General features: G+C 37.6%; 1 protein-coding gene and 2 long non-coding RNA genes across 3 annotated transcripts; 1 reads left to right on the top strand and 2 right to left on the bottom strand.

Moving 5' to 3' along the window:
• Positions 1-9,283: 9,283 nt before the first annotated feature.
• Positions 9,284-10,122, bottom strand: LOC118489240. Its single transcript, XR_004886861.1, has 3 exons — positions 10,004-10,122; positions 9,780-9,898; positions 9,284-9,567 (listed from the first exon to the last, which is right to left on the bottom strand). It is a non-coding gene; the product is annotated as an uncharacterized LOC118489240 (long non-coding RNA).
• Positions 10,123-10,424: 302 nt separating this feature from the next.
• LOC118489239 lies at positions 10,425-11,367 on the bottom strand. The gene is made up of 4 exons (XR_004886860.1): positions 11,257-11,367; positions 11,018-11,133; positions 10,559-10,633; positions 10,425-10,442 (listed from the first exon to the last, which is right to left on the bottom strand). It is a non-coding gene; the product is annotated as an uncharacterized LOC118489239 (long non-coding RNA).
• Positions 11,368-18,329: 6,962 nt separating this feature from the next.
• LOC110924485 lies at positions 18,330-19,277 on the top strand. Its single transcript, XM_022168487.1, has 3 exons — positions 18,330-18,501; positions 18,568-18,990; positions 19,081-19,277. The coding sequence occupies exons 1-3, from the start codon at positions 18,330-18,332 to the stop codon at positions 19,275-19,277; spliced, it is 792 nt and encodes a 263-aa protein (XP_022024179.1).
• Positions 19,278-26,202: the final 6,925 nt, after the last annotated feature.

Here is a 26,202-nt window from a genome sequence, read left to right as displayed (position 1 = left end):
ATGGACTCGAGAAAGGGCCAAAATGATAAAACAAAAAACTGCTGCGTTTTTGCAAAAAGGAAGCCCGTCGCCGACGGCATCATTTTGTCCGACGCCCAAACTACCTGCCGACGGGAAAAGACGTCCGACGGCCATCATTCAAGCCCGTCGCCGACGGGCACATAGCCGTCGCCGACGGCTTACATAATGCCGAAATGCTGAAATTGTTTTGTTTTTCATGCTTTGTGTTACCGGTTTGTCCGAAAGCTTATTTCATGGTTACGTAGCGTCTATAGTAGATTTAACAAGTGTATGTAATCGCAATTAGCGATCACAACGAGAATGGATTCGTAAGAATCAAAAGAAATGAACCAAATGACATGAAATGGAATAAGTAAATGCTGATTAATGAACAATGATATATACCGAAAGTTTGTGATTTGTATTAAACGAAAATATGCTATTGTATAGATGGCTGATGCAAGCAACGTTAATGATAATGACGATGTGGCTAGACAAGAAGCGTTCGAGAACAAAGTTACGGAAGTAGCGGAAGGGGTTATGCAAGCCAATCTTCCACGGTTGGCTCAAGAGGTAGAAAGCCGAGTTCTGGGGGTTGTGGATGCTATGATGACCAGTAAGATCGAGGAATTGAAAGAACTAATTGAGGGGTCTAGAAGTAAAGGTAAGGAACGACGATGCACGTATAAAGACTTTATGGCGTGCAATCCGGCAACGTATGATGGTAAAATTGATCCGATCGCATGCCAAAGATGGATTTCAAATATAGAAGCAGTGTTCATTCGAAGTCGTTGTGATAACAAAGATAAGGTGATGTTCGCCACCGGCCAACTCACTTTTCAGGCAAAAGATTGGTGGGATGCACACAGTAAAGAGATAGGTGAAGAAAGGCTCCAAACAATGACCTGGCAAGAGTTTAAAGATCCTTTCATGAAATATCACTGCCTTCAGTCCGCCGTTGATAAGATTCAAGAGGATTTCTTACGCATCCGATAGAAGAACGAGACGATAAATGAGATATCAAACACCTTCTTGGATAAGATGAAGTTTTGTGGAGAGTTTGTGCAAACTGAAAGGATGAAGATTAACCGCTTTTATGGCGTGTTAAAGGCAGAATTTAAGGAGTTCATCACTCCCTCGAAGTGTGAGACTCTTGATGAGCTCATCAATCTAGCGCGGGATAGAGAAATCGAGATCAAGAGGCAAGAAGAGCGTGGAGAAAAGAGACCCAATGAAAAAGGTGGAAATTCGACCCCGACCAAAAAGGGGAAGTATCAAGAGCAAGGAAGAAAGGATAAGTCGAAGAGTGGTATCACGCCGTGCAAGACTTGTGGAAAACTTCATACGGGGGAATGTTTGTTAGGCAAGAAAGGGTGTTACAAATGCGGTAAGGAGGGACACTCATCTTATCAATGTCCGAATAGCCCAAAAACTTGCTTCAACTGTTTCGAAAAAGGGCACATCAAATCTGAGTGCCCGAAACTCCAGCAAGAGTCGAAGAAGGAAGATAAGAAACAAGAAGGTTCTAGGGCCAAGGGTAGAATGTTCCAAATTACATCCGAAGAAGCCAAGTCTCACCCGAATGTGATTTCAGGTATCTTTTTACTAAACTCCATACCGGTTTATGTGCTATTCGATACTGGAGCTACTATGTCATTTATTTCGAATGAAATTATACAACATCCGTCCTTTAAGATTGAACGAATGCCAATGCCTTTAGAAGTAGAAATAGCCGATAGCAAGATGTATATGTTACATGAGGTTTGTAGAAATTGTAAATTCACTATAGAAGATGAAGAATTTGACATCGACCTGATACCCATGGTTTTGGGGGAATTCAAAATGATCGTGGGGATGGATTGGTTGGCGCGACACCATGTGGAGATTAACTGTGAAACCAAGGTAATGGTTATTCAAGCTCCAAGTGGAAAGCAATTAAGTATCCAAGGAGAGAGAAACGTGGAAACCAAGTTGTGTACCTTGGTCCAAGCTTATAAGTACGTACTTAACGGGAGTGGAGCATACTTAGCTTATGTAGGAGATGCCCAACAAACTCTCCCGAAGCTTGAAGACGTTGAGGTCGTGAACGAATTTCCGGATGTATTCCCGGAAGAATTGCCGGGACTTCCTCCCGAAAGGGAGATAGAGTTTCGCATCGAATTAAACCCGGACGCGAAGCCAGTTGCAAAAGCTCCCTATAGACTTGCTCCCACCGAGATGCGAGAACTGATGACACAGTTGCAAGATCTTCTAGATAAAGGCTTTATACGCCCAAGTGTGTCGCCTTGGGGAGCACCCGTCCTTTTTGTTAAAAAGAAAGACGGGTCGATGCGTATGTGCATCGACTATAGAGAATTAAACAAACTGACCATAAAGAACCGCTACCCTTTACCGAGAATCGACGACCTTTTCGATCAATTACAAGGGGCGAGCTGGTTCTCCAAGATAGACCTGCGTTCGGGGTACCATCAGGTTAGAGTACGGGGAGAGGATATTCCAAAGACTGCATTTAGAACCCGTTACGGGCACTATGAATTTCTAGTCATGTCGTTCGGATTGACGAACGCGCCGGCTGCGTTTATGGATCTTATGAACCGGGTGTGCCGACCCATGCTAGACAAATCGGTAATCGTGTTCATAGATGATATCCTAGTCTACTCGCGAAGCAAAGCTGAGCATGCAAGGCATTTGCGTGAAGTACTCGAAATTCTCCGCAAGGAGAAACTTTACGCAAAATTTTCAAAATGCGCCTTCTGGCTCAGGGAAGTGCAGTTTTTAGGCCACGTGATTAATGCGGAAGGTGTTTTAGTGGACCCATCAAAGATTGATGCTGTAGTGAGATGGCTTTCCCCAAAAAGCCCGACTGAAATAAGGAGTTTCCTAGGCCTCGCGGGATACTATAGGCGGTTCATACAGGATTTCTCAAGGATAGCTCTACCCTTAACCAGGCTGACGAGAAAGAAAGAAAAGTTTGTGTGGGGTAAGGAACAGGAAGAGGCCTTTTGTATACTAAAGGAGGTTGTCGAGTCCTCCGGTCCTGACATTACCAGATGGAACTGAAGACCTGGTTGTTTATTCAGATGCTTCACACCAGGGGTTAGGTTGTGTTTTGATGCAAAGGGGAAAGGTTATTGCATATGCTTCGCGACAATTAAAGCCTCACGAGGTAAACTACCCAACACATGATTTGGAATTGGCAGCGGTAGTGTTCGCCTTAAAAGTCTGGAGGCACTACCTATACGGTACGAAATGTACGATTTACTCGGATCATAAAAGCCTCAAGTATTTCTTTGAGCAGAAAGATTTGAATATGAGGCAACGAAGATGGCTGGAACTTATCAAAGATTATGATTGTGATATCCTCTATCACCCGGGGAAAGCAAACGTGGTAGCCGATGCGTTAAGCCGAAAAGAGTATCCGTCTCCTCTCCGTGTAAAGTCCATGAAGATGATAGTTACGCCACGACTGTTCGAAACGATACGTGAATCTCAAATAAAGTCTCTTGGAGAAGAAGACTTAAAGAAAGAAAGATTAAAAGGCGTAATTAATAAACTAGAAGAAGATTCGACCGGACTCAAAACGCGATTCGGCCGAATCTGGATACCCCGATTTTGTGAAGTCAAGGCCGCACTACTCGACGAAGCACATAAGTCACGTTATTCGGTCCACCCTGGGGCTACAAAGATGTATCGAGATCTAAAAACCAATTATTGGTGGCCGGGCATGAAACGCGATATCGTTAAGTATGTCGCAAAATGCTTAACGTGCTCTCAAGTGAAGGCGGAACACCAAAAGCCCTACGGGGAATCACAACTCTTGGGGATACCGTTGTGGAAGTGGGAGGAACTAACAATGGATTTGGTAACCAAGCTTCCAAAAACGAAAAAGGGGCATGATACAATATGGGTAATCGTAGATCGACTTACGAAAAGCGCTCATTTCCTACCCATTAAAGAAGCTTATTCTTCCGAAAAGATGGCGGAGGCCTACATGAACGAAGTCGTATCTCGACACGGGGTGCCCGTGTCAATCATCTCGGATCGTGATACTAGATTTACCTCTCGCTACTGGCAAAGATTTCATGAGAGTGTGGGAACGAGGTTGCACATAAGTACCGCCTACCACCCTCAAACTGACGGTCAGTCAGAAAGAACCATCCAAACACTTATCGATATGTTGAGGGCGTGTGCTTTAGATTTTGGAGGAAATTGGGACGACCATTTACCGCTAGTGGAATTCTCTTATAATAATAGTTATCATAGTGGCATTAAGATGGCCCCTTATGAACTCCTGTACGGAAGAAAATGTAGAACTCCTGTATGTTGGGGTGAAGTGGGACAAAGGGAGCTCGCGCCAAATGACTTAATTGCCTTAACAAATGAAAAGATTGAATTGATAAGGGCTCGTCTGAAGGCAGCCCAAGATCGACAAAAAGCTTATACAGACAAGAGGAAGCGCCCTATCGAGTTTCAAGTTGGAGATTTTGTTCTATTAAAGGTGTCGCCGTGGAAGGGCAGTATTCGTTTTCGTAAACGAGGCAAGTTAGGCCCTCGATATATCGGACCGTTTAAAATCTTGGCTCGAGTTGGGAGGGTTGCATATCGATTAGAATTACCGCCTACTCTAGACGGAATTCACAATACCTTCCACGTATCACAGTTGAGGAAGTGTCTTGCGGATGAAACTGCATTAGTACCTCTCGATGACATCGAGTTAGACGAGGGGTTGAATTATGTTGAAAGACCAGTAGCCATTAAAGATGTCAAGGTAAAGAAGCTCCGCAACAAGACTGTCCGGCAAGTGTTGGTACAATGGCTGCACCGTAAGGGGTCAGAACTCACATGGGAACCGGAAGACGAAATGAGGAAACACTATCCATTTCTCTTTGGTATGTACTCGCTTAAAATTATTATATGTCCAGGTTTCGGGGACGAAACCTCCTTTAAGGGGGGTGGACTTGTAACACCCCAAAAACGAAAAAACGCGATAATTGACAATAAAATATCATAAAATTTAAGTGAATGGTAATATGATGCTTAACATGATGGTTTTTAGGTTTATGTTTATAAATACATCAAAACTAAAAGGGGGTAACATGTAAATGTACAAGTAGTAAGGGTTAATTAAGTGGGAAAACCCAAAAACAACCCTTGTACGTGCGTTGGGGTCGAGCTAGGGCAGGAGGAAACAAGGGTCTTCCTTGTTCTTGCAAAAACTCATCAATTGGCAAAGAGAAACCAAGATTTGTCTATTGCATGTTCTAAAAATCCAGCCATCTAAGCATATCTAGTAGATTGGTAAGTCGAATTTTTGAATTTGGTGAATTTTAGAGAAAGGGGTTTCGACCCAAACAAGATCCGTGACATGATTTGTGTTGTTTAGATGATAAGGGCACTCCCTAGTGTAGGAATCATGCTTAATTTTAGTTAATTGAAAGAAACCCACTTGGTGAAATTGTGTCATGGTTAACAAGTATCATAGTGATTATGAATTCATGTATTCTTGTTGTATGATCCGTTACATACGAAAGTTTACTTCTTTTATTGATCGTTTGCAATTATAATGAATAACCCTTGTTATAAGAATCATTCTATGTTTAATTATTGAAGTGATAATAATGAATGGTAATCCTTTGTGGATTCGTTTAAGCTAAAAACGGACTATGCTAAGTTATGCAAAACGACCGGTTCTTGCAACTAGGTCAATTAAGGATATGAAACCATCCGACTAGAATGGGTGGTCACGCAAGCAAATAACCGTATGCATAAGGTTCAATCCATTGAACGGATAGAACGAAAGATTCTTAAGCTAAAAGTAATTAACCCGATGTTATCGGGTCGAATGCGAGATATTTGAATCTCAACATGAGTTTGTATGCCATACTCACTAAAGTGGGTAATCGAATGCGTATGAGAAATGGAAGCATATAGATGATTATAATTACCATATTGGTTTTATGGACTAAATAAGTGCCTTTACTAACTTTTTAAAGCTTGATGTTTAATGTAGGTAAATCCTCGATTTAGACGTTTGGACGGCTTGGAACGTGCACACTTGGATTACGCCCGCCTCACGCTTCCGTTATTAAGTCTTTTAAAATGGGTTAAGTTTTGGTCATATGTAACTAGGTTTATGTAGTATGTTAATAACTTCGTTGTTGGGTAAAAACTTGGTAGTCGAAGTCATGTCGTGTTCTATGTAGTCTTTTGTTTTTAGAAGTTACGTCATAACTATTAAACTTGGAAGTTTGGTTTGTAAAACAGGTTGTTGTGGTTCGAAACGAATAGGTCATGACGAAATTTTCAAAAATTTTCTTAACTTATGTTATACGTCGAAATTAGTGAAAATGGGGCGTAACACATCCTCATCGGAATCACCCCTGCCTTGATGAAGAAAAATTTTTGTTTCCAATCATGGAAAGATTTTGGAGGATGCTGCAAAATCTTCTTTGCAGACACTCTTTGGACAAACGAGTAAAAACCCTTGGGTACAGTGCATTTGGTGAAAAACCCTAAATCAAAGGACTGTTGGCTCAATATGCATCGTCTGACACACAAACTCGAAATGTCGAACCCTAACCATGCCAATAGGGTGCAGTTAGGAGATATGAAACTTATAATACTCAAGGATTTCAAGGAAAAAATTTGTTACAGGCAAGTGAAAGTTGTCTTCACAGAAAAAATCCCAAAAGAGAGTGATATACCCAGCCGGAGCATCTGCTGCTGTCTGGCCCTCCTCAGGGTACAGGGCACCCCAGTTCTCCAGGAATCTAAGGTTTTGAACTAAACCATCGAAAGTTGCTCTGGGCCACTTTAACGGTGGAAGTTCAACAGACATTTCTTCGGATAAGTCTTCTTGGTGTTCTCCGGTTGACATAAGAGGAAGAAATGACAATTTTTTTCTTAACGGATAATGAAGAAAGGAAGGGGAAAAGTTTTCAACAAAGCACTTATTAACAGAGAGGGGCAAGTCAAACAAACTTATATACTCACCGCAATAAATAGCATCGGTAACTGCCATAGCACCTTTTCCGGATATCACAGTTACCCAAGCGACAGGAGCGAGTGAGAATCAACACAAACGCGAGTTCACGCGCGCGTACAAAGCACGGACAGTAAGGGTCAACTGACAGTGACAGCCTGTCACTCAGTCCTTACTGTACCAGCCCCATCTAAAGTCAAAGATTTTCAAAATCTTTATAATAAGCAAAGTAAATCTTCTCATAGAAGATTCCCTACTTTCGCGCCAAAAAGCATTTCCCTCTCATAAGTCCAGTGCTCCACTTACTTGCATAAGAGCAACACTAGACTGGGGGGGACTTGAAGGGGTAAGGTCCCAAAAACCTTGTAACAAGTACTTAGGACCATACCACAACCTTGTCTTTCAGCCCTTTTTGACCTTGCGCGGCCGCGCACTGGTCCTACAAAGAAGGCTGAAGAGACAGATAGCAGACAACACTTCCGCGCCAAAAGGAAATCATAAATCCTTGTGCTTTCCTCCATAAACAAAGGATGAAAATCCTAAGTTAAACACTTCCGCCTAATAATATCCAAACTTAGATATTATTTACCCAACTGGTGCCACACGATAAAGAGTCACACAGGATTATGGCAATAACCTTCTAGAAGGACCCAATCATGCACCACTAAACGGTTACAACCGTCTGGACACGTGTCATCACCTCAGGCATCCCTGAAATCACGATGATGGCATGAAATTGGAGAGAAACCTCCACTTGATCACTTTCCACGTGGCAAACCCCCAGCCATAGATCTAAACAGCGATCCGTGTGCACTCATGTTGGATCGAGAAGCTTAACGGAAGGAAATGTAACCGCTTACGAAGTTAGCATCTTCCGTTAGCATTTCACCAACGAGTTTTCCCGCCCAAAACTCTCGGCTATAAAGATGAGAACAATTCAGGTATGAAACTCAAGTTACACACACTTCATCAATACCTCTTCTTCTTCTTCATAAACACATACTTATTCTCACGTCAGAGTCGGGTCAAGGAGAGAACCCCTCTTCTCCCCTTGACGAGGCTAACGGTGCTTTGTTTTGCAGAGTTTGCCAGAGAAAAAGGTCACTGCATCGAATCAAACACCTCTTCTTCTTCATAAACACATACTTATTCTCACGCCGGAGTCGGGTCAAGGAGAGAACCCCTCTTCTCCCCTTGACGAGGCTAACGGTGCTTTGTTTTGCAGAGTTTGCCAGAGAAAAAGGTCACTGCATCGAATCAAACGAGAGAGAACAACACCCTTTTATGCAGATCCAAACCCCCTAGATAATTCGATTCCGGTCAATTATCTAGTGTTTCTTCATATTGTATAGTACTTAAGTTAGTTTTCTTATTTGTGATCTTCTACAAGAAGAGTACAAAACAAGGAAGTAGATGTAATTAAAAACAAGAAGAGTTCAAAACAGTCAAGTAGCTGGACAAAACAATAAAAACAAAATGCGGGGAGTCTCTTGTATCTCTTCCTGTTTTACCAATACATCCGTTCACTTATGACTTTCTTGTATCTTCCTATTTTACAGCATGCTCCCTTTTTGACAAATGTGAACAGTCTTTGATTTTACTGTATGCGAACAGTCTGGTCAGTAAAAAAAATCTAAATCTAAAAGGATAGCAGTAAATCTTTTGGATTCTGACAAGAGTTGGTTTCTGAAAAAGGTTTCTGAAAGGTTGTCAACTTTCAATTTTTTTGTCATAAAAAAATGAAAACAATTTCTAAATTATGGTTTTAGTAATAAAAATGTACCGACAGGTCACCAGTTGTTTCATGAGGCCCAAGATTGACGTAACCAGTTATTAACCGAAATCGTAACCGGTAATAACCGCTCGAGGAATAACTGGTTAGTGGTTATTTTTAACCATAGGTTAGTAACGGGTTATAAATATTTGGTATAGTAACTGATTAACTGAAAGTGTTTAGAGTGGTATGAAAATTTATGAGGTGTATAACATGTTTTCTTATGGTATAGATAATAGTGGTATGAAAATTTATGAGGTGTATAACATGTTTATATATACTCAAAAAGGTCTTGAGTTTAGAGTTCCAAGGAGAAAAGCATCCAGCTTTTATGTTGACTACTGATCAGAAATGTTCACTGTACACCATGCACTGTTCACTGTTCACTTTTGACTTTTCGGTCTGGTCACATCAAAGCTATTCACACCAAAGAGAACTGTAAAAGCAAATCTCAAAATCAAAGATTTGAACTGACAATCTTATTTTCAATTTTTTCTTTATTTTTGTTGAATTGTAAAAAGTAGGCATTGTTTTGTAAAAAGATAAAATAAAATGCAGTTAACAAATATGATATATAGTATAGATTAAACCTAATTGTGAAATTATCACTAAAAATTATAGTTTTATATAACCACAATATGACACAAGTACATAACTCTATATGGTAGTTTGTGAAGTTATCACTAAAAATGATTAATTAATTGCATACCTATTATCGGCTTCCACTGAGGTTGGCCGCAGAACATTCGTTTAGGCGCGACCCTCCCAAATGTAAATATCGCCAATGCCCAGCAGCCCAGCTTGCTTCAAACTACCATAAAGGTAAGCAATATTATGAGTCAAAACTCAAAAACTATATAGGCAAGCTAGAAAAAAATACATAACTCTATATACTGAAAGAGATCCGATTTAAAAACCAGTTAAAACCGGTTTTAAAACCGTACCGAATTCAGCAAACATATCCGTACACTTTATGCTTAATAACCAGTTGCTCTTAATGACCGGACCATCACATGAACCTACCTTATTCAAAACTACAATAAACGCGACGGATCAGGTGCGAGAGCGACCATAATCTGCAAATTAGTGTCCTCTGATTTTAATACATTCAGCATATTGAAAAGGTTCATCAACTGCAAAGTCTGCAATACACAATAATAAGATCAAAATGAATCAACTTAGATTAGGTGAATAAAAAAATGCCAAAGTTGTCAGGCATAACTGCAACACCTGAGATATGATCATACCTCAAATTCCACAGGTCATTGGCGGGTATTGTGGTAGTTTCTACAAACTTTACAATGCTTTTTTTAATGTTTCATTTGCTTTTAGGGGGAAGATGGGTGCTTCTCTCTATAGGGCATACAAAACACAGGTGATTGGCGAAAGCCCGCCATATTTAACATATAAAGTTTTTTTATACGTTAAATATGGCGGGCTGCCGCCAATAACCTGTGTTTCGTATGCCCTAGGAGAGAAGCACCCAAGTTCCCCCTAAAAAGCAAAGAAATCATTAGGAGAACTCAAACGCGACACCACATATGACATCCACATCCCCCTGTTAGATAACATAGTCAACGGTTATAAATTGGTTAAATTCAGAAAAAAACAAAAGTGAAAGATGCAATACATAGAGATCAAAAACCAACATCCCTGTCTCAAACCAACACCATAGAGATCAAAAACCTGTACCAACAATCAAAGTATACATTAAATCGAGGTTTGACACAAGGAAATTGTCTACAAAATGTGATAAACTGTTCACAGACAACATAGATCCAACAGTATTATCTTTAGCTTACTGGGATTGGTATCCTTCTATCATGAAAAGCAACTTCACATGCAAGATACACATCACCGATACAGGCTCCTTTTGCCTGCAAACATCCAAAGCTTATAAATTTACATCATACAACCATACCCCACAAAACAATAAGCAGTTTCGTTTAAGATTATGTAAAAGATCAAACTATTCTCTGCAAAAAAAAAAAAAAAAAAAAAACAATCTTTGGAAGAAATAAAACACGTTTGCGATTATATTAAGCATACTAAAAGAAAATCATACTTTAAAACCACAAATTACACATGTAACAACAACAAATTATGCATCTCATCTCATCTTATCATCAGAAGATGAACTATCAGAATCAACAAAGCTAAGTGTACCAACTACCATGCAGTCATTGATTACATAACATAGTTAAGTGCAAGCATTAACATTGCACCTAACATTACCAATTAAGATAAGAACCGACACTCACCTAAAACAGCATCTTTCCTTGGATCATGTAGATGTATGGATAACTAATCAGGGACAAGACCATAATCTTCTGTCATAATCTTGAAATACTCTAATGCGTGTTCTACCATACCGGATCTACCACATACACATAACAAAGAATAAATGTAAGTGGGTCAGGTTCTACATCTGATTTGATCATTTTGTAAAATAAGTCAATAATATGAAGTTGATAATATTAAAAAAGAACAAACTCCTCACCAATGGTCAGCATTAGGATCAAGAGACAAGGCTGCCCTTAAGAGATAGGGAAGCAATCTGACCTACAGGGCTACTTCTTCAAGATCAAGAATCTTTGTTCTCCTAATCAATGCACCTTAAAAACATAAAAAAAATTAATTAAGAAAACAATAAGAGTAAAGATTGTGATTCATGAAACTGTTGTGATATATATACCATGAAAAAAGCAAGAGAAGAATCCAAACAGGTTTCCTTAAAGCAACAAACTACATCAACATCCAACAGTACCAACTCCATCACCAAACTTTTGATTATTGGTCATTAACAACAATAATAGAAGCGTATATGAATTACGATTAAAAATAATAATAAAAGTTCCTTCACAAGATTTGGTGTAGAACATCCCTGTCTCAAACCAACACCATAGAGATAAAAAACCTGTACCAACAATCATGTATAAAAAACAATCTTTTTTTAACATAATCAAAACTCAAACCAGTAAGAGCTTACATCAAGAACATGAAGAAGTTCATCAACATAATTATGAGGAAGCGATAACTGTTTCCCTGTCTCCTTAAGTAGTCGCTCCAGCTCAGCATCTGCAGACGCCATAACCTCGCACTGTTCGAAACCCTAGCAAAAAAACCACAGACAAAGAAACCGAAAACCAAACGAAATCTCCTTAAAAAAACACAAAACACATAAAAAAGCCTATAAATTTAAACAAAAATCAAGAAATCTTGTAAATAAACCCTAGACTTGTAAATAAACCCAAGAAATCTACTTACAAAGAACAGAGTGCTTATTGTGCTATTCTAGAGAGAAATATACTACAAATAAACCATAGATCTGGCCAGATCTTCCACCCACAAGCACCATCGTTGACGAACCTACAACCAAACGGAAGATCTGAAACATTGCCCAGATTAGATTCAAATAACAAAAAAAAATAAGAAGATATGGTAAAAAGAAAGGTACCCTACAGTCAAACTAGTAGATCTGGTGTCGGATCTACTGAGATAGTGTCGGATCTTGAAGCCACCGAGAAAGAAGCCATAGAAATCGATCTAGTGTCGGATCTGGTGTCGAATCTGCTGAGATAGTGTCGGATCTACAGAGAAACCCTAGATCATGAAACGACTGGTTTCTCAGTGAAACCCTAGATCATGAAGCGACAGTTGGAGTGGAGAAGGGGAGAAGACGGTGATGGCGACGACCGGTTCGATGGATGAAAGTTGGAGGAGCGGTGGAGGATCGATGGATGAAATGAAGGTTAGGGTTAGGGTTAGGGTTTGTAGAGAAAGGTGGAGCGGCTGGATGGATGAAACGAATTTTGTGGTTTAGATAGAGTGATGGAAAGTTTATATTGGATCCATCAAAGTAAAACGGGTCAAGTTGATCCGGGTAAGATCCATGCGGCTATACAGCATGTGTTGAAAACAAGTTTTCAACACTTTGTGCTTAAATGCTTGTACAATGGGCTTCAAATGGTTGTACAATGGCAAATGACCATTCTTGCCCTTCCTATATGCTTATTAAAGTAGTGTTTGTATATATATATATATATATATATATATATATATATATATATATATATATATGGGAGGGTTCATTGGGGAACACTAAAAAAGTGGGGAACCACAGAACACTCTTAAAAATTATATTTAAGATGTTAAAAATTATTTTTTTCTAAATTTTTTTCGACACTTTTTCTTATAAATACATGTAGAAACACTTTTAATAAAATAATCAAAAACTAAAAATATATAAAAAAATGTTTGAAAAAACAGTTAAAACATATATCTTATAAAATTAACTTAACATGTTAAAAATCACTTTTGTAAATTTTTTTCCAGCGCTTTTCCTTATAAAAATGGGTAGAAACTATTCGAAATAAAAAATAATTTTTGTAAAAAAAATTAGCTTTTTAACTTTTTTTTATATTAAAAATGCTTCTACAAGTATTTATAAGAAGAAGCACCAAATTGTTTTTTTTTTTAAATTGATTTTTAACATGTTAAGTTAAATTTTTAAAAGTGATCCCCGGTTCCCCACTTTTTTAGTGTTTCCCGATGAATCTCACACTATATATATATATATATATATATATATATATATATATATATATATATATATATGGTGGGGTTCTAGAGTGAACACTAGTGTATTTGTGAATTGAGTGAACAAATCCTAGCCATCGAGCCAATGATCTCTAGATCTAGTGGTGGAGGGCTTGCATTTCTCTTGTGAGATGCAGGTTCGACTCCCACTTGGTGCAGAGTGAGGCACTGGTGGGCAATGATAGGAGACCCAGGGAAACCTGTGTTGGATCCTTGAGCCAAACGGGTTTTACCGGTAATTTCACTGTCGTACCTACGGGCGGGTGGGTTACCGGGATTTCCCCAGAATTGGTGATTGACCCGGGTTACTCTCGGAGTACTCCGTTTGTCCAGTGAGTGGGTTCCCCGAGAGTGCTCGGGATTGAGTTTTTGGCCATTCAAAAAAAAAAATCCTAGCCATTGATTTACATCATTAAATCGTAAAATACACTAGTGTATTTTCATTATGAAATCCTGATCAAATCATGGCCATTGATTTACACTTGTGTATTGATAATAAAGGGCTAGGATTAATTCACACAGTTCACTATCAAGATGGTTGTTCACAAATGAACCAAACCCTATATATATATATATATATATAGTAACGGGATTAAGAGAAAACGCTCAAAAGTGTGAGAACGGTGAGAACGTATCCTGGCCCAACACGTGTCCCGCGACTTAGAGATGGGCGGAGGGGCTTTTTTGCCTTTTCATTCTTCTTTTATTTCCCAACGCGGTATAATATTTTATGGCGTCTAAGTTTTTTTTGGTGTTAATTGTATTTTTTAAACTTTCTGGCATTGAATTAATTGTTTTTGTGTCACATATATAATTTTTTGGCATTATAGCGTTTTCTGGTTAATTTTTTTTGGCGTTATGGCGTTTTGTATAATAATTCACTGCGAGTCACTAATATTTGCATAAGATTACAATAAGACCAATTTTTTTGGCGTTTAGTGATATTTTTGGCGTTTAATACCCCTTACAAGGTGTTTTGCCAGCAACTGTTCTCCCAGTTTTTATACTTCTAGCGTTTTGGTGTTTGTAGTTTTTGGCGTTTTATATAATAATGTATTTTATTTATAGAGAATTAGATAATAAATGAAAATATAACTTGATATCAAAACAATATAAAATGAAAACAAAAATAATACAAAATGGTAATCTAATTTTTCTTCCGAATCTTCAATGTCACCAGCCTCTTCTTTTCTTGAATTTGTTTTTGGCGTTTTGAACCTTTTTAATACTTTAGCTAGATGCCAACTTCCCTTCGTAAACCCCGTTTTTTTTTAGTAGAAGCTGCTTAGTGGCAACCTGTTTTTGGTGTGATATTCTTGTTTGGTGGCATGTCATTAAAGATCAACTCTTGTTTGATGCTATTTGTAATAATGGAGTCCAAAATAGCATTTTAGCCTTGTGTTGATCTCTTTATTCCATTCAAATAATCATCAAGAACAAAGCTTACATGATGGCATATCAATGTCATCAGTCTCTTTTCTTGAATATTTGTCCATCTTATTCAGCAAAATATTATTGAGTTAACCCCATCAGAAAAAGGATGCATTTCAGTGAAAGCTTTGACATCTGTGGCGTTTCAAAGGGAGTGGTTTCTAGAGGATATGACGTTTTTGTGTTTTTCTGGGTGTGTATATTTTCATTGTGTATAGACCCTTCTCTTATAGGAGTTTTTTGGCGCGTAGTTTAGGCGGGACTTTTTATTGTAATAAATGATAGTAATAAAGTAACTGTCTTTTCAGTTTCTGTTTTTTGTATTTACTGAGTTGATTAGCTTTTATCAGTTTTATAGGTTATTGACATCCCATCTTCTAAGTTTGGCTTTTTTTTTAAATGGCCTTATGCAGAACAACATGCCAAAATACAATAACGGAGTAAATAAAATATTAAGAAAGAAAAATATTTTTGTTATTTTTGGCGTTTTGTTAGGGTTAACTATTTTTTAGTATTTTTTGGCGTTTTGCTAATAAAGATAGAAATATATTATTTAATTATCTTAAAAAAAAGAAGATTACATAGAAGAAAAAAAAGACGAAAAAAAATTAAAATCATCGTCAGAAGGTACTTTATCTGAATAGTATCCATCAGTTGTGTCATCTTCTTCCTCCTCGGAGTCTTCATCTTGAACTTCATCCATGTCATCATATTCACCTTCATCAGCTTCTTGTTCCTGAAGATTTTGAAGCCTCCACCTGAACATGTCTTGCATTAACTCAAATTTTGAGTCTATTTCTGGGTTGATACAGGTGGCGTTATGCAATTCTTCCATGAAACCCAATCGCTGCTTTGTCATGATGTTCTCTAGCCAGTAAACTTGTTGCTTCTCTGTTGTCGTATGTAATCGTCACCATGTCTGTTTCATCATCAAAACGCCATGATGTCATGACAGGGTCTGGCTTCACATTTCCTTTGATTGGTCCAAATTTGCTGGTTAATGCTTTCATAAGCATATGCGTTTCATGGCATTCGCTGTCTAGAGCGATGCCAATGGATAGGATTTGCCTCTGTATCTCTTCTTCCATCTTCATAATAGCCCTCACCGTCTTAACATACACCCTCCTTCTGTTGTCAAAATGGATGACGTATCGCCTGATTCCCAGAGTGTATCTCCACGAAACGATTGTTGCCATTTTTGGCGTTTTGTTTAATTTGGCGTTTTTGATTAAAGATGTTTTTTTTGCAGAAAATGGATAGATTGAAATGATTATTGAAGCTTTGTTTTTACGTTTGTTTATATAATGATGTTTTTGGTGCGTAATTTAGGAGGGAATTTCTTCTAATAAATGTTAATAACTGTAATTCAGTTATTTGTGTTGTTTCATCTTTCTGTAATATTCAACGCGTTTTATTTTTAATTTTTAGCGTTTTGTTTTTAATGGCGTTTTATCATATGATGGCGTTTTGAATATGAGGGGTAAAAAGACACTTTTACCCTTAATGAAGCGCGTCCCACCTAATAATATTGATGTTATTTACGAAAACACCACAACGCAATCTAGTCCATGGATTGTTTTGATCGGACGATCCATAATCGTTCTCACCGTTCTCACACTTTTCACCGTTTTCTCTAAATCCTGACCCTAGATATATATATATATATATATATATATATATATATATATATATATATATATATATATATATATATAGGATGATTGTCTTGAGAACACTAAGTATTGCGAGAATCATTAGAACGAATGAAAAAATCGCGAGAATTTGATAAAAACAATTCAAATTAAAATAATTTTTCACTTATTATTATTATTATTATTATTATTATTATTATTATTCGAATACAATTAGAAATTAAATTTACATGTACTCGTAAATAAAGAAAAGTTACACATGTGTAAGTTTGTTATTTACACATATGTAAATATGTTTACACCTGTGTAAATATATTGTATTTATACATGTGTAAAAACCTTATTAAGAGTGATTTTGAGAGACCATGGTTTTATAGTCTAGTGACGTTTTGGGGGTGGGATAAGGTTTTGGGACCAGTAGGTCCTGGGGTTTCAATTACCACAAGTGAGGTTTTCTTCATATTTATTGGGTATACTCCGGAATTGGTGTATTGGCATTATGTCTAGTGGAGATGGATATGATCGGGTGGTTCTGCTTGTAGTACGATGATACTCTAGTGATCCGTCAGTAATCCAAATTTACCGTTCAAAAAAAAGTGATTTTGAGAGGATAGATGAATTATTTAAAGAGTAAGTTCTTTTTTTAATGTTGTATTTTAATTATAACTAGAAAATTATCCTGCACTTCGCGGCGTGAATTCGGTTGATAACGTTTCTTTATGATAACGATACTCGCTAATCGCTATAGCAACAAAAAAAACAATGCTACAATACTTCTGAATTGAAAGAAGGCAAAAATAAAATAAAAAGGAAATGTAAAAAAACAGTTTGTATCCAGCTTATTTTGAGTAGCTTACGAACGGGTCAACTCGTTCACATTTACAACACAAAACATCTTTAAATGTTAAATAACATTTAATTAAAAATAATAATTTGAGAAAAACATTGAGTTTTACGTACGAATTTGTACATAAAATAATTTTAGCGTAAGCGAATTATATCTTTTATAAAGCTTTTGGTTTGATAATTTGTAAAACTTTTGGTTTTATAATTTATAAACTTAAGAAAGAAGCACAAACATATTAATTTATTAAAAATATTTTATTATTTATTCTTTAGAATTAATATATGGTGGAATAAATTTGAACGTAAAGTCGATAACTAAAACTTCTGTAAACTAAAAAGTAAAAAACATATAATAATAGAACAAAAAATAAATATACAACCTGATGAAGACATTGTGAGAATACATGTGACTGTGTAAAGGTTTTTTTTTCTTTAATTGAGTGGCAATAGTACCAAATAGTAAAATCAGGTGGTGAAACTAAAAACTCATAAAAATAAATTAGCGCAAACCCATGATAGCATTTGATAAATATAATAATAATAATAATAATAATAATAATAATAATAATAATAATAATAATAATAATACAGTATGTATTAAAAAATTGATTTTAATTGGTTTTTCATTCGTTTCTTACGGTTCTCGCAATATCTAACGTTCTCAAAATAACTTTCTCCTATATCGTATATATGTATGTATCAACGACTTTCTAAGATTGTAGAGACTAATTTTATTATAATATTGTATAAGGTGTTAGACTGGAAGGTGTGGGGGCCGGCTGATGCCCGGCTAGGCCTGGCGCCGGACCCCCACACCGCCCCCTGGGGCTCGGCCCATCACACCCGGCGACCCACAGCCGGGTCAGCCGATCCAAATGTTTGAAAAGTAGCCGTTGATCAATGGCATTATTTAATAAAAAAAAAATTCCTTTTTCTATAAAATCACCTATTTTCACCATTATTTCCCCACTTTCAACCCAAAACCCTCTCACTTTTATACCATTTTCTCCCTACTTTTATAAAAAAAAATATCTTTTCATCCACAATGGCTTCTAATCCTTGGTGGCCCTCGTCTTCGGATGACGAAGAGGAGATGTTTTTCGCAAACGCTGTACTACGAGCGGGACAGATTCTAATCGAAGAGGAAGAGGAAGAGGAAGACTTCTCGTCTGAAAATGTTATTACCACACGAATACGGATTAACAGAGACCGCCAAGGTTTTTCATTACAAAATTTCATTGTCCTTATTTTTATAACTCGTACTTATATATTTTATACGACAGGAGCGCACGGGAAATTGGTGAACGATTATTTTTCGGATGAACCACTTTACAACGCCGACATTTTCAGGCGCAGGTTCCGAATGAGTCGCCGCTTATTCACACAGATTGCTAATGATTTGGCGGGGCTAGACCCGTTTTTCACGCAACGACCTGATGCTCGAAATTATGAAGGGTTTACCACGTTACAAAAGTGTACTGCGGCCATTCGCCAACTGGCGTACGGGACAGTGGCCGACGCTTTGGACGAGTACTTACAGATGCTGGCAAGAACTACGCGGGAATGTTTGTATCGGTTTTGCCATAATGTGGTGAAACTGTATAGCAAAAAATATTTGCGGAAACCAAACGCGTATGATGTTCAACAGTTGTACCAAGCTCATGAAGCAAGGCACGGGTTTCCGGGAATGCTTGGTAGCATTGATTGTATGCATTGGGGGTGGCATAATTGCCCGACTGCGTGGCGCGGCCAATATACGTGAGGTGATCACGGCTATCCAACCGTGATATTTGAAGCCGTGGCATCACAAGATTTGTGGATATGGCATTCTTTCTTTGGTCTCCCTGGTTCACTCAACGACCTCAACGTGTTATACCAATCGGCGATCTTTACCGATGTCGTTAATGGAACCGGTCCGGACACACGTTTTACAGTTTCTGGGGTTGAGTATAGACGTGGGTATTATCTTGCTGACGGGATATATCCGTTTTGATCTACAATTGTAAAGACTATTCCATATCCCGAGGACGAAAAAAGGAAAAAATTCGCCAAGCGTCAAGAAGCTGCAAGAAAAGACATCGAACGTGCTTTTGGTGTCTTACAAAAAAAATGGGCCATCGTTGCACAACCGGCACGTGCGTTCACACCAAAAAGGTTGCGTCTTTGTATGTACGCTTGCATTTTGCTCCATAACATGATTATTGAAGACGAAGGTCGGGCGATTTGTGAGTATGATGAGAATGCATCTTACGGGAACACTGTCCCGGTTGATCCCCCACAACAGGATTTAAACTCGTTCTCGCTAACAAACGACTTCACGCATGCAAACCTTCAACAAAATTTGGTAGAACATATTTGGAACAACGTTAACATGGTGGACGGTGACGGAGCCGAAGACGAAGACGAGTAGTGTATTTGTTTTAAATTTTTAAATCTAGTCTTTTTTTTCAAATTTTAAGTAGCGTAATTTTTTATTTTTTAGGTTATGTAATTTTTATTTATGTTATGTAATGGATTTTATTATCTTTCTTTATGTCGTATTTTTATTTAAATGTTGAATAGTTTTTATAAAGTTAAACAAATAAAAAATAAACAATAAAACTTAAACAAATAAAAGTTAAACAAATAAAATAAATTAAACAATAAAAAAATATGTGGTGGGGCCCCATCCTCCATCCCTCTCCATCCTTCAAATTGGCTCATCCTCTACTAGCCGCCTACGTGGCGCCTACGTGGAGGCTCATCCTCGTGGGGATGAGCCAAACCATACCTTCTAGTCTTATGTGTATTTACTATTTAGCATGATTCGGGTCTTAGTGTAGATTCTAAACAACATATATTTAATTTTTTGTAACGTTATACAAAATAACACAAATAATTTTTTTAAGGCAACAGAAATCAATTGAATGTAGATTAGTGTATGATGGTGATGTTAATTCCCTCATCAATCTTCACCCATATATAAAAATAATTGTTCCTATTTGGCTATTTATGTAGCATTTAATTCGTTTAAAGTATGGCTATGGATGTCTAGTCTAATGCATATAAATAATTCACCATTTCTTTCATTTACCTATATATTAATTTTAGAATCAAATGAAGAGTAATTAGTAATTTATCTATAGATGGACATATAGATGGACATAATGAACAATAACATCCTATATATTAATTTTAGAATCAAATGAACAGTAATTAGTAATTTATCTATAGATGGGCATAATGAACAATAACATCCTCAAGGGATTAGTAAATGGTATCGAGTATCGGGTACCGGTACCGGTATCAAATATCAAACCGAGTATATTTTTTGTTCCGAATTGGTACCGACTTTTGACATTTTCCGTATCAGTTCGGCACCGGTATTCACCAGTTTTTACCCTCAAATACCGGTACCGTACCAGTACCGAACCGTACCATACCAGATATATTCGGTACCGGTACCCACTTTTTGGGATTTTCCTGTAGCAACGTAGCAATGCAAGTAAACTGCACCGTTTAGATTACTTTTCATACACACTGTAAGTAAACTATATTTCGTTTGAATGAGGTTCTATATACAAAACAACTTATTTTGTTTTCTTTTTTTGTCTTTTTTTTCGGTACCAGTTGGTACCGAGCTCATCAAATCCTGTAGCAACGTAGCAATGCAAGTAATTGCACCGTTTAGATTAACTTTCATACACACCGGAAGTAAACTATATTTCGTTTGAATGGGGTTTTATATACAAAACAACTTATTTTGTGTTTTTTGTTTTTTTTTTGTTTTTGTCTTTTTTCTATAATGAATGAATTGTAGCATGTAAAATTAACTTGGATATTTAGATTATTGATAAGCAAATCATATCAAATCCTGTAATCAAATCGGTATGGTATCGGTACCAAATTTACTATACCAATCATTTTCGGTACCAATTTGGTACCCACCTTTTGGCGTTTTCAGAATCGTTATTTTCGGTTCGACACCGGTCTAGCACCATACCTGTATTTACTGATTTTTACCTTAAAATACCATACTGTATTGTACCTAGCATTTTCGGTGCCGGTACCTAATTTCGATGATTTTCCGGATCGGTACTTTCGGTGCCGTTACCGGTACCGAGCTCATCCATATTTTAACGTGTTAGCACCGTAATAACTAAACTGAAAACAACCGAATTTCCAACGTGTAGGACGTGTGGGTCCTATTATTATAATTAGATTATTTAAAATTGTTTTTTAGGAAGAACTGACTATTGTTAACACGTCATTTTTTATATATGTTTTGATATTTGGTATCTACTTGCCGTTGCCAAAACGCGTTTTACAGAGATTAGGTCCCCGCCGCAAAGCGAGGGCGGAAATTCTACTAGTTTTATTCATATTAGAAATAAATATGCATTTAAGTGTATTAAAAAAATTGGTTAAGCCGTATAAGTGTATGCAATAAATGAGCACATGCAAGTTCAAGCAAAACAGAACCCAATAAGTAACGCATCTAAGAATTTTTTTCATGAAGCGGAAAATTTTAGAAATCGTTTGTTTATCGTTATATATTATACTTTTTGGTTCACTTGGTGTGAGGTCACGCAACATAAGTAAAAGATAAGACCAACTTAAGGAAAATTGCATATTTTCCTTTCTAATATCACTTCAATTGCATATATATTTCCCCTACCTAATTATTCTTTTTTAGCATGACTAAACTATCCTTTTAAATGTATATTGGAATTGCCATTTTACAACCATAGATTATTCGTTCTCCTCTCTCTCTCGAGGATTACTCCACTCTCATCCGGCTATCCTTTTCTAGCAATTGAAATGTCCTTCCCGTTGATCCTTCTCCGACGATTAAAGTGTCCCTATCATTCTCAGTCGGTTCTTAGCTGGTCCGAGTGTGTGTTTGTTCTCCTCCTTACAGATTGTTCGGTGATTAGGGTTTGTTAGGCTGTGATCAGGGGCGTACCCACCCCAAGTTGTGGGTGGGCCGGCGCACCCTTTGAAAAAAAAAGTTTAGTGTTATTTTTCGCCGAAAATAACGACCGCACCCGTTTAAAATTTCAACCACCCCCTTTAGAAAAAAATTGAGTAAATTATTCTTTTGGCCCCTGTGGTTTAGCCAATTTAACCCTTTCAGCCAAAAAAGGAATATTTTTAGCATATCAGACCCCGAGTTTGCATTTTATAACGATTTTGGCCCCAGACACTAACTTTGTTACTCTTTTTGTAGTTAAGTGTAAGAGTAATTAGGTAATTATATACCTTAGGGGCTGTTTTGATAATTACAAAGTTCTTTTAAGGGTAAATTACACTTTTCGTCCTTTATATTTGTATCAGATTGCAGTGGATAGCATTTAACTTCAATAATTACAGTTATAATCCTTTATTTGTAAAACTCATTACACTCTAAGTCCTTTAACACTAACCTAGTTAAAATTTTTAGTTAACTTTTATCATATAAGGGTAGTTTTGTTCTTTCACCTAATAATTTAAATTTAAAGTATTTAATAAAAAAGAACTCTCTTCCTCTCCCTCCATTAGGGGTGTTCATCTAATCGAATATCGAATTTTCGAATTATCCGAATTGAATTATTCGAATAATTTTTATTTTCTCTTGAATTCGTATTCGATTCGAATTCGATTAAAATCTACCAAATTTGATTCGAATTCGAATAAAAAACCCAATTCGTATTCGATTAAAAATTCGAATTCGAATCGAATTCGAATAAATTCGATTTGATTTAGATTCTTTAAAAACATGTAAAAAACTATCAAAATGAAACAGAAATTTTAGAGCAATCATAAAACACGAAATCATATTAAAACAGTTCCAAATAAAATATCATAAATCTAAAATTCAAAACGAGAATCAGAAATAACCACTTCACATTACAAGTTAATATATTTAGGGTTAGAAATCTATCGATAGATTTGTTACTTAGGTTTTAGTTATGGGACATGTAGTTGGTTTGGTAATGGGTAATTTTAATACTTGGAATAAATTTTGAAAATAAGTTATAGTAAAGCCTAATAAAAGTTATATATATATATATATATATTATATTTATATATTATATAAAAATAATAAATAAAAATATATAATTTTTATTCGAATTTCGAATCGAATCGAATTTGAAATTGTAAATTCATATTCGATTCGTATTCGATTTACTTGACTCGAATTGAATCGAATTTGAGTTCGAATTCTTGTAATCGAAGCGAATTCTTGATAATCGAATCGAATTTAAACGAATTTCGAATTTTTCGAATTCGAAACGAATTCTGAACACCCCTACCCTCCATTACCACCAAATCCTCCACCACCATCACCAGCACCACCAAAGCTAAAAACCATTAAAAAAACTAAACAAACATAAAAAACTGAAAATTAAAAAGCATAAAAAATTTGTTTAAAATAAAACTATACACACATATTAAAGAAATTGAAAATCTAATGTGACAAATCTAAAAAGAAATTAAAATACAATGACAAATACAAATCCTAGAGAGTTTACTCCAATTCGTACATCAGTTTTGTTTTTATACATCAAATACCAAATCAAAATAAAATCAAAAGAATGATTCCGTAATTATTAAACACACAAGTTCATGTGCAGGTTAAGAAAGAAAAAGGAGAATTCTATAAGGCTCATTTTAAACACACCCTTCCTCTTGATTATACTCCCCTTTGTGAGAGGAAAACTACCGGTCCTACGCGGGCCCTACCTGTAAGTATGTGAGAGGAGGTAGGTGTAAAAAGTAATTAGGGAGTGTAGAAAGTAGCACCCTAATACCCGGCCCAAAAGACAATCGGTGGTACCCAAGAGGTTGTTGGATTGAGTCTAGAAAGTCGTGCATCATCTCCTTTTCTTTTGCATCAATCTCCATGAAGTCCATAACGTCCATTTTCTTTATTTTACTCCTAGTTGCATGCATATAGTTTCCCATGTTTAATTTGGTAGTTAATTTGCATCTTGTATTTTCAGAAAATTGCCCCAAGGCTTGAGCTTTCCTTTCTCTCAACTTTCTTGGAGTCTGATCCACTTACGGATTGCTATCAATTGGTGCTTTCATCATCGCACACAACCTTCCGCCATGCCTCCTCGCCGCGATACCTCCGATGACCTTCCACCATCCATCGCTGATCAGCTTTCACAACTGATCATCGCCACCAACAACTCCTCTGCACATACCACTGCCCAACTTTCTGCCTTAGTAGAAACTACCACTTATCTGGTGTCCCAAATTTCCAAACTGTCGGAGCACATCTCACCGGAAATCCGTCGTCCCGGTTCTCCTAAATCCACCGACGACAACTCCTCCATATTTAACCATCGCCGTACAAACCCCAAACCACCAAAAATTACTTTACCTCTCTTCGACGGCTCCAGTGTCCTTGGTTGGGTTTTTCAGGCCGAGAATTATTTCTCGTACTATAAAATTCCGCCGAAAGAACGCATAGAGCTCACCGTTTTCCACTTCATTGGCGATGCCTTGTCGTGGTACCAAAATTTACACAATAACGACTTACTGGGTACATGGGCCTCGTTTAAACGTGAACTCGAATTACGTTTTGGACCGTCCACATACGCAAACCATCAAGCCACCCTCTTTAAGCTACGCCAAACAGCCACGGTTACCGAATATCAGACCGAATTTGAAAGGATTAGTAACCGTGTTACCGGCCTTTCACGCGAAGCGCTCCAAAACTGCTACATCTCCGGTCTCCGGCCAGATATTCAAACCGAACTTGTTTTGCACAAACCCACCTCCCTTTATGAAGCCTGCTCATTATCACGGGTCATTGAAGACAAGTTGGGTCCCACCCCAAAATCCATAACAACCTATTCAAATCCCAAACCCTTGACGTCAGCATGGCAACCACCCACCTATTCTCATGCAACTTCCTCTACCGCTACTTCACCAAACCCTAAACAAACCACCCAGCCACTACTTCCCAACCCTTCGAAACTGCCTTCTTCTCTACCAGTCACACGGCTATCTCCAGAAGCCATCGCCCAGCGACTCAAGGACGGTTTATGCTTCAAGTGTCCTGCTACTCTCCCTGCCATAAGTGTTCACCGCCCCAATTTCTGCTCATTGTCGATAACGAAGACACCGAACTGGACTCCAACGAACCACCGGATAGCAATACCAACGATCACCATCTAAACCTGATGTCTCTATCAGACGCGGCTTTCTTTGGAATATCTTCCGGCCAGACGTTGCGAGTTACGGGTTACATAGCCAGTAAGCCTGTCAATATCCTTGTGGATAGCGGTAGTACGCATAGTATTATCCAACCACGGATTGCATCCTCCCTAAACCTTCCAACCAAACTGATCGTTCCGTTTTCAGTGATGGTAGGCAACAGTCAGTTTATACAATGTACGGGGTATTGCCCAAAAGTTGTTTTACAACTCAAAAAAACCCATTTCAATTTGCCCTTTTTTGTCTTGCCAGTGGAAGGCGCGGACGTGGTCCTTGGTATTTCTTGGTTAAGCACCCTCGGTCGCTTGACCGCCGATTTCTCCATTCCGGAGATATCATTTACCAAAGACGGCCAAACTTGCACCTTAACGGGTGAACCATTGTCGCAACAAGTATCTCCAAGTTCCTTGACCACCTTGCTTTGCCACCAATCTGTTGCATCCTTGCATGCACTAGTCATGCAGGCCACCCCTGATCAAACCCCTTACCCGACCTTACCCATTCACTCCGATCCTAATATCAACAACATCCTACAGGCAGCCCACACTTTGTTCACTGACCCTCATACTTTGCCTCCAAACCGAGAACAAGACCACCATATCCCCCTCAACCATGATGATTCCCCAATCAATGTCAAACCCTATCGCTACCCTCATTTCCAAAAAAAGATCATGACCGGCCTTATTAGTGATATGCTTCGGGATGGGATTATACAACCGAGTCACAGC

This window comes from Helianthus annuus, chromosome 17 (genome assembly GCF_002127325.2).
Source record: "Helianthus annuus cultivar XRQ/B chromosome 17, HanXRQr2.0-SUNRISE, whole genome shotgun sequence".
Classification (NCBI taxonomy): Eukaryota; Viridiplantae; Streptophyta; class Magnoliopsida; order Asterales; family Asteraceae; genus Helianthus; species Helianthus annuus.
The sequence above is the reverse complement of the archived record's forward strand: the minus strand, read 5'-3'. Positions and strand labels throughout refer to the sequence as shown.

Excerpts from the sequence above, each read along its gene's own strand:
- LOC110924485 (XM_022168487.1), top strand. The coding sequence starts at position 18,330 with ATGGCTTCTAATCCTTGGTGGCCCTCGTCTTCGGATGACGAAGAGGAG. Across the intron at positions 18,502-18,567 it reads GATTAACAGAGACCGCCAAG|GAGCGCACGGGAAATTGGTG; the intron begins GTTTTTCATTAC and ends TTTATACGACAG. Across the intron at positions 18,991-19,080 it reads AATGCTTGGTAGCATTGATT|CCGTGGCATCACAAGATTTG; the intron begins GTATGCATTGGG and ends TGATATTTGAAG.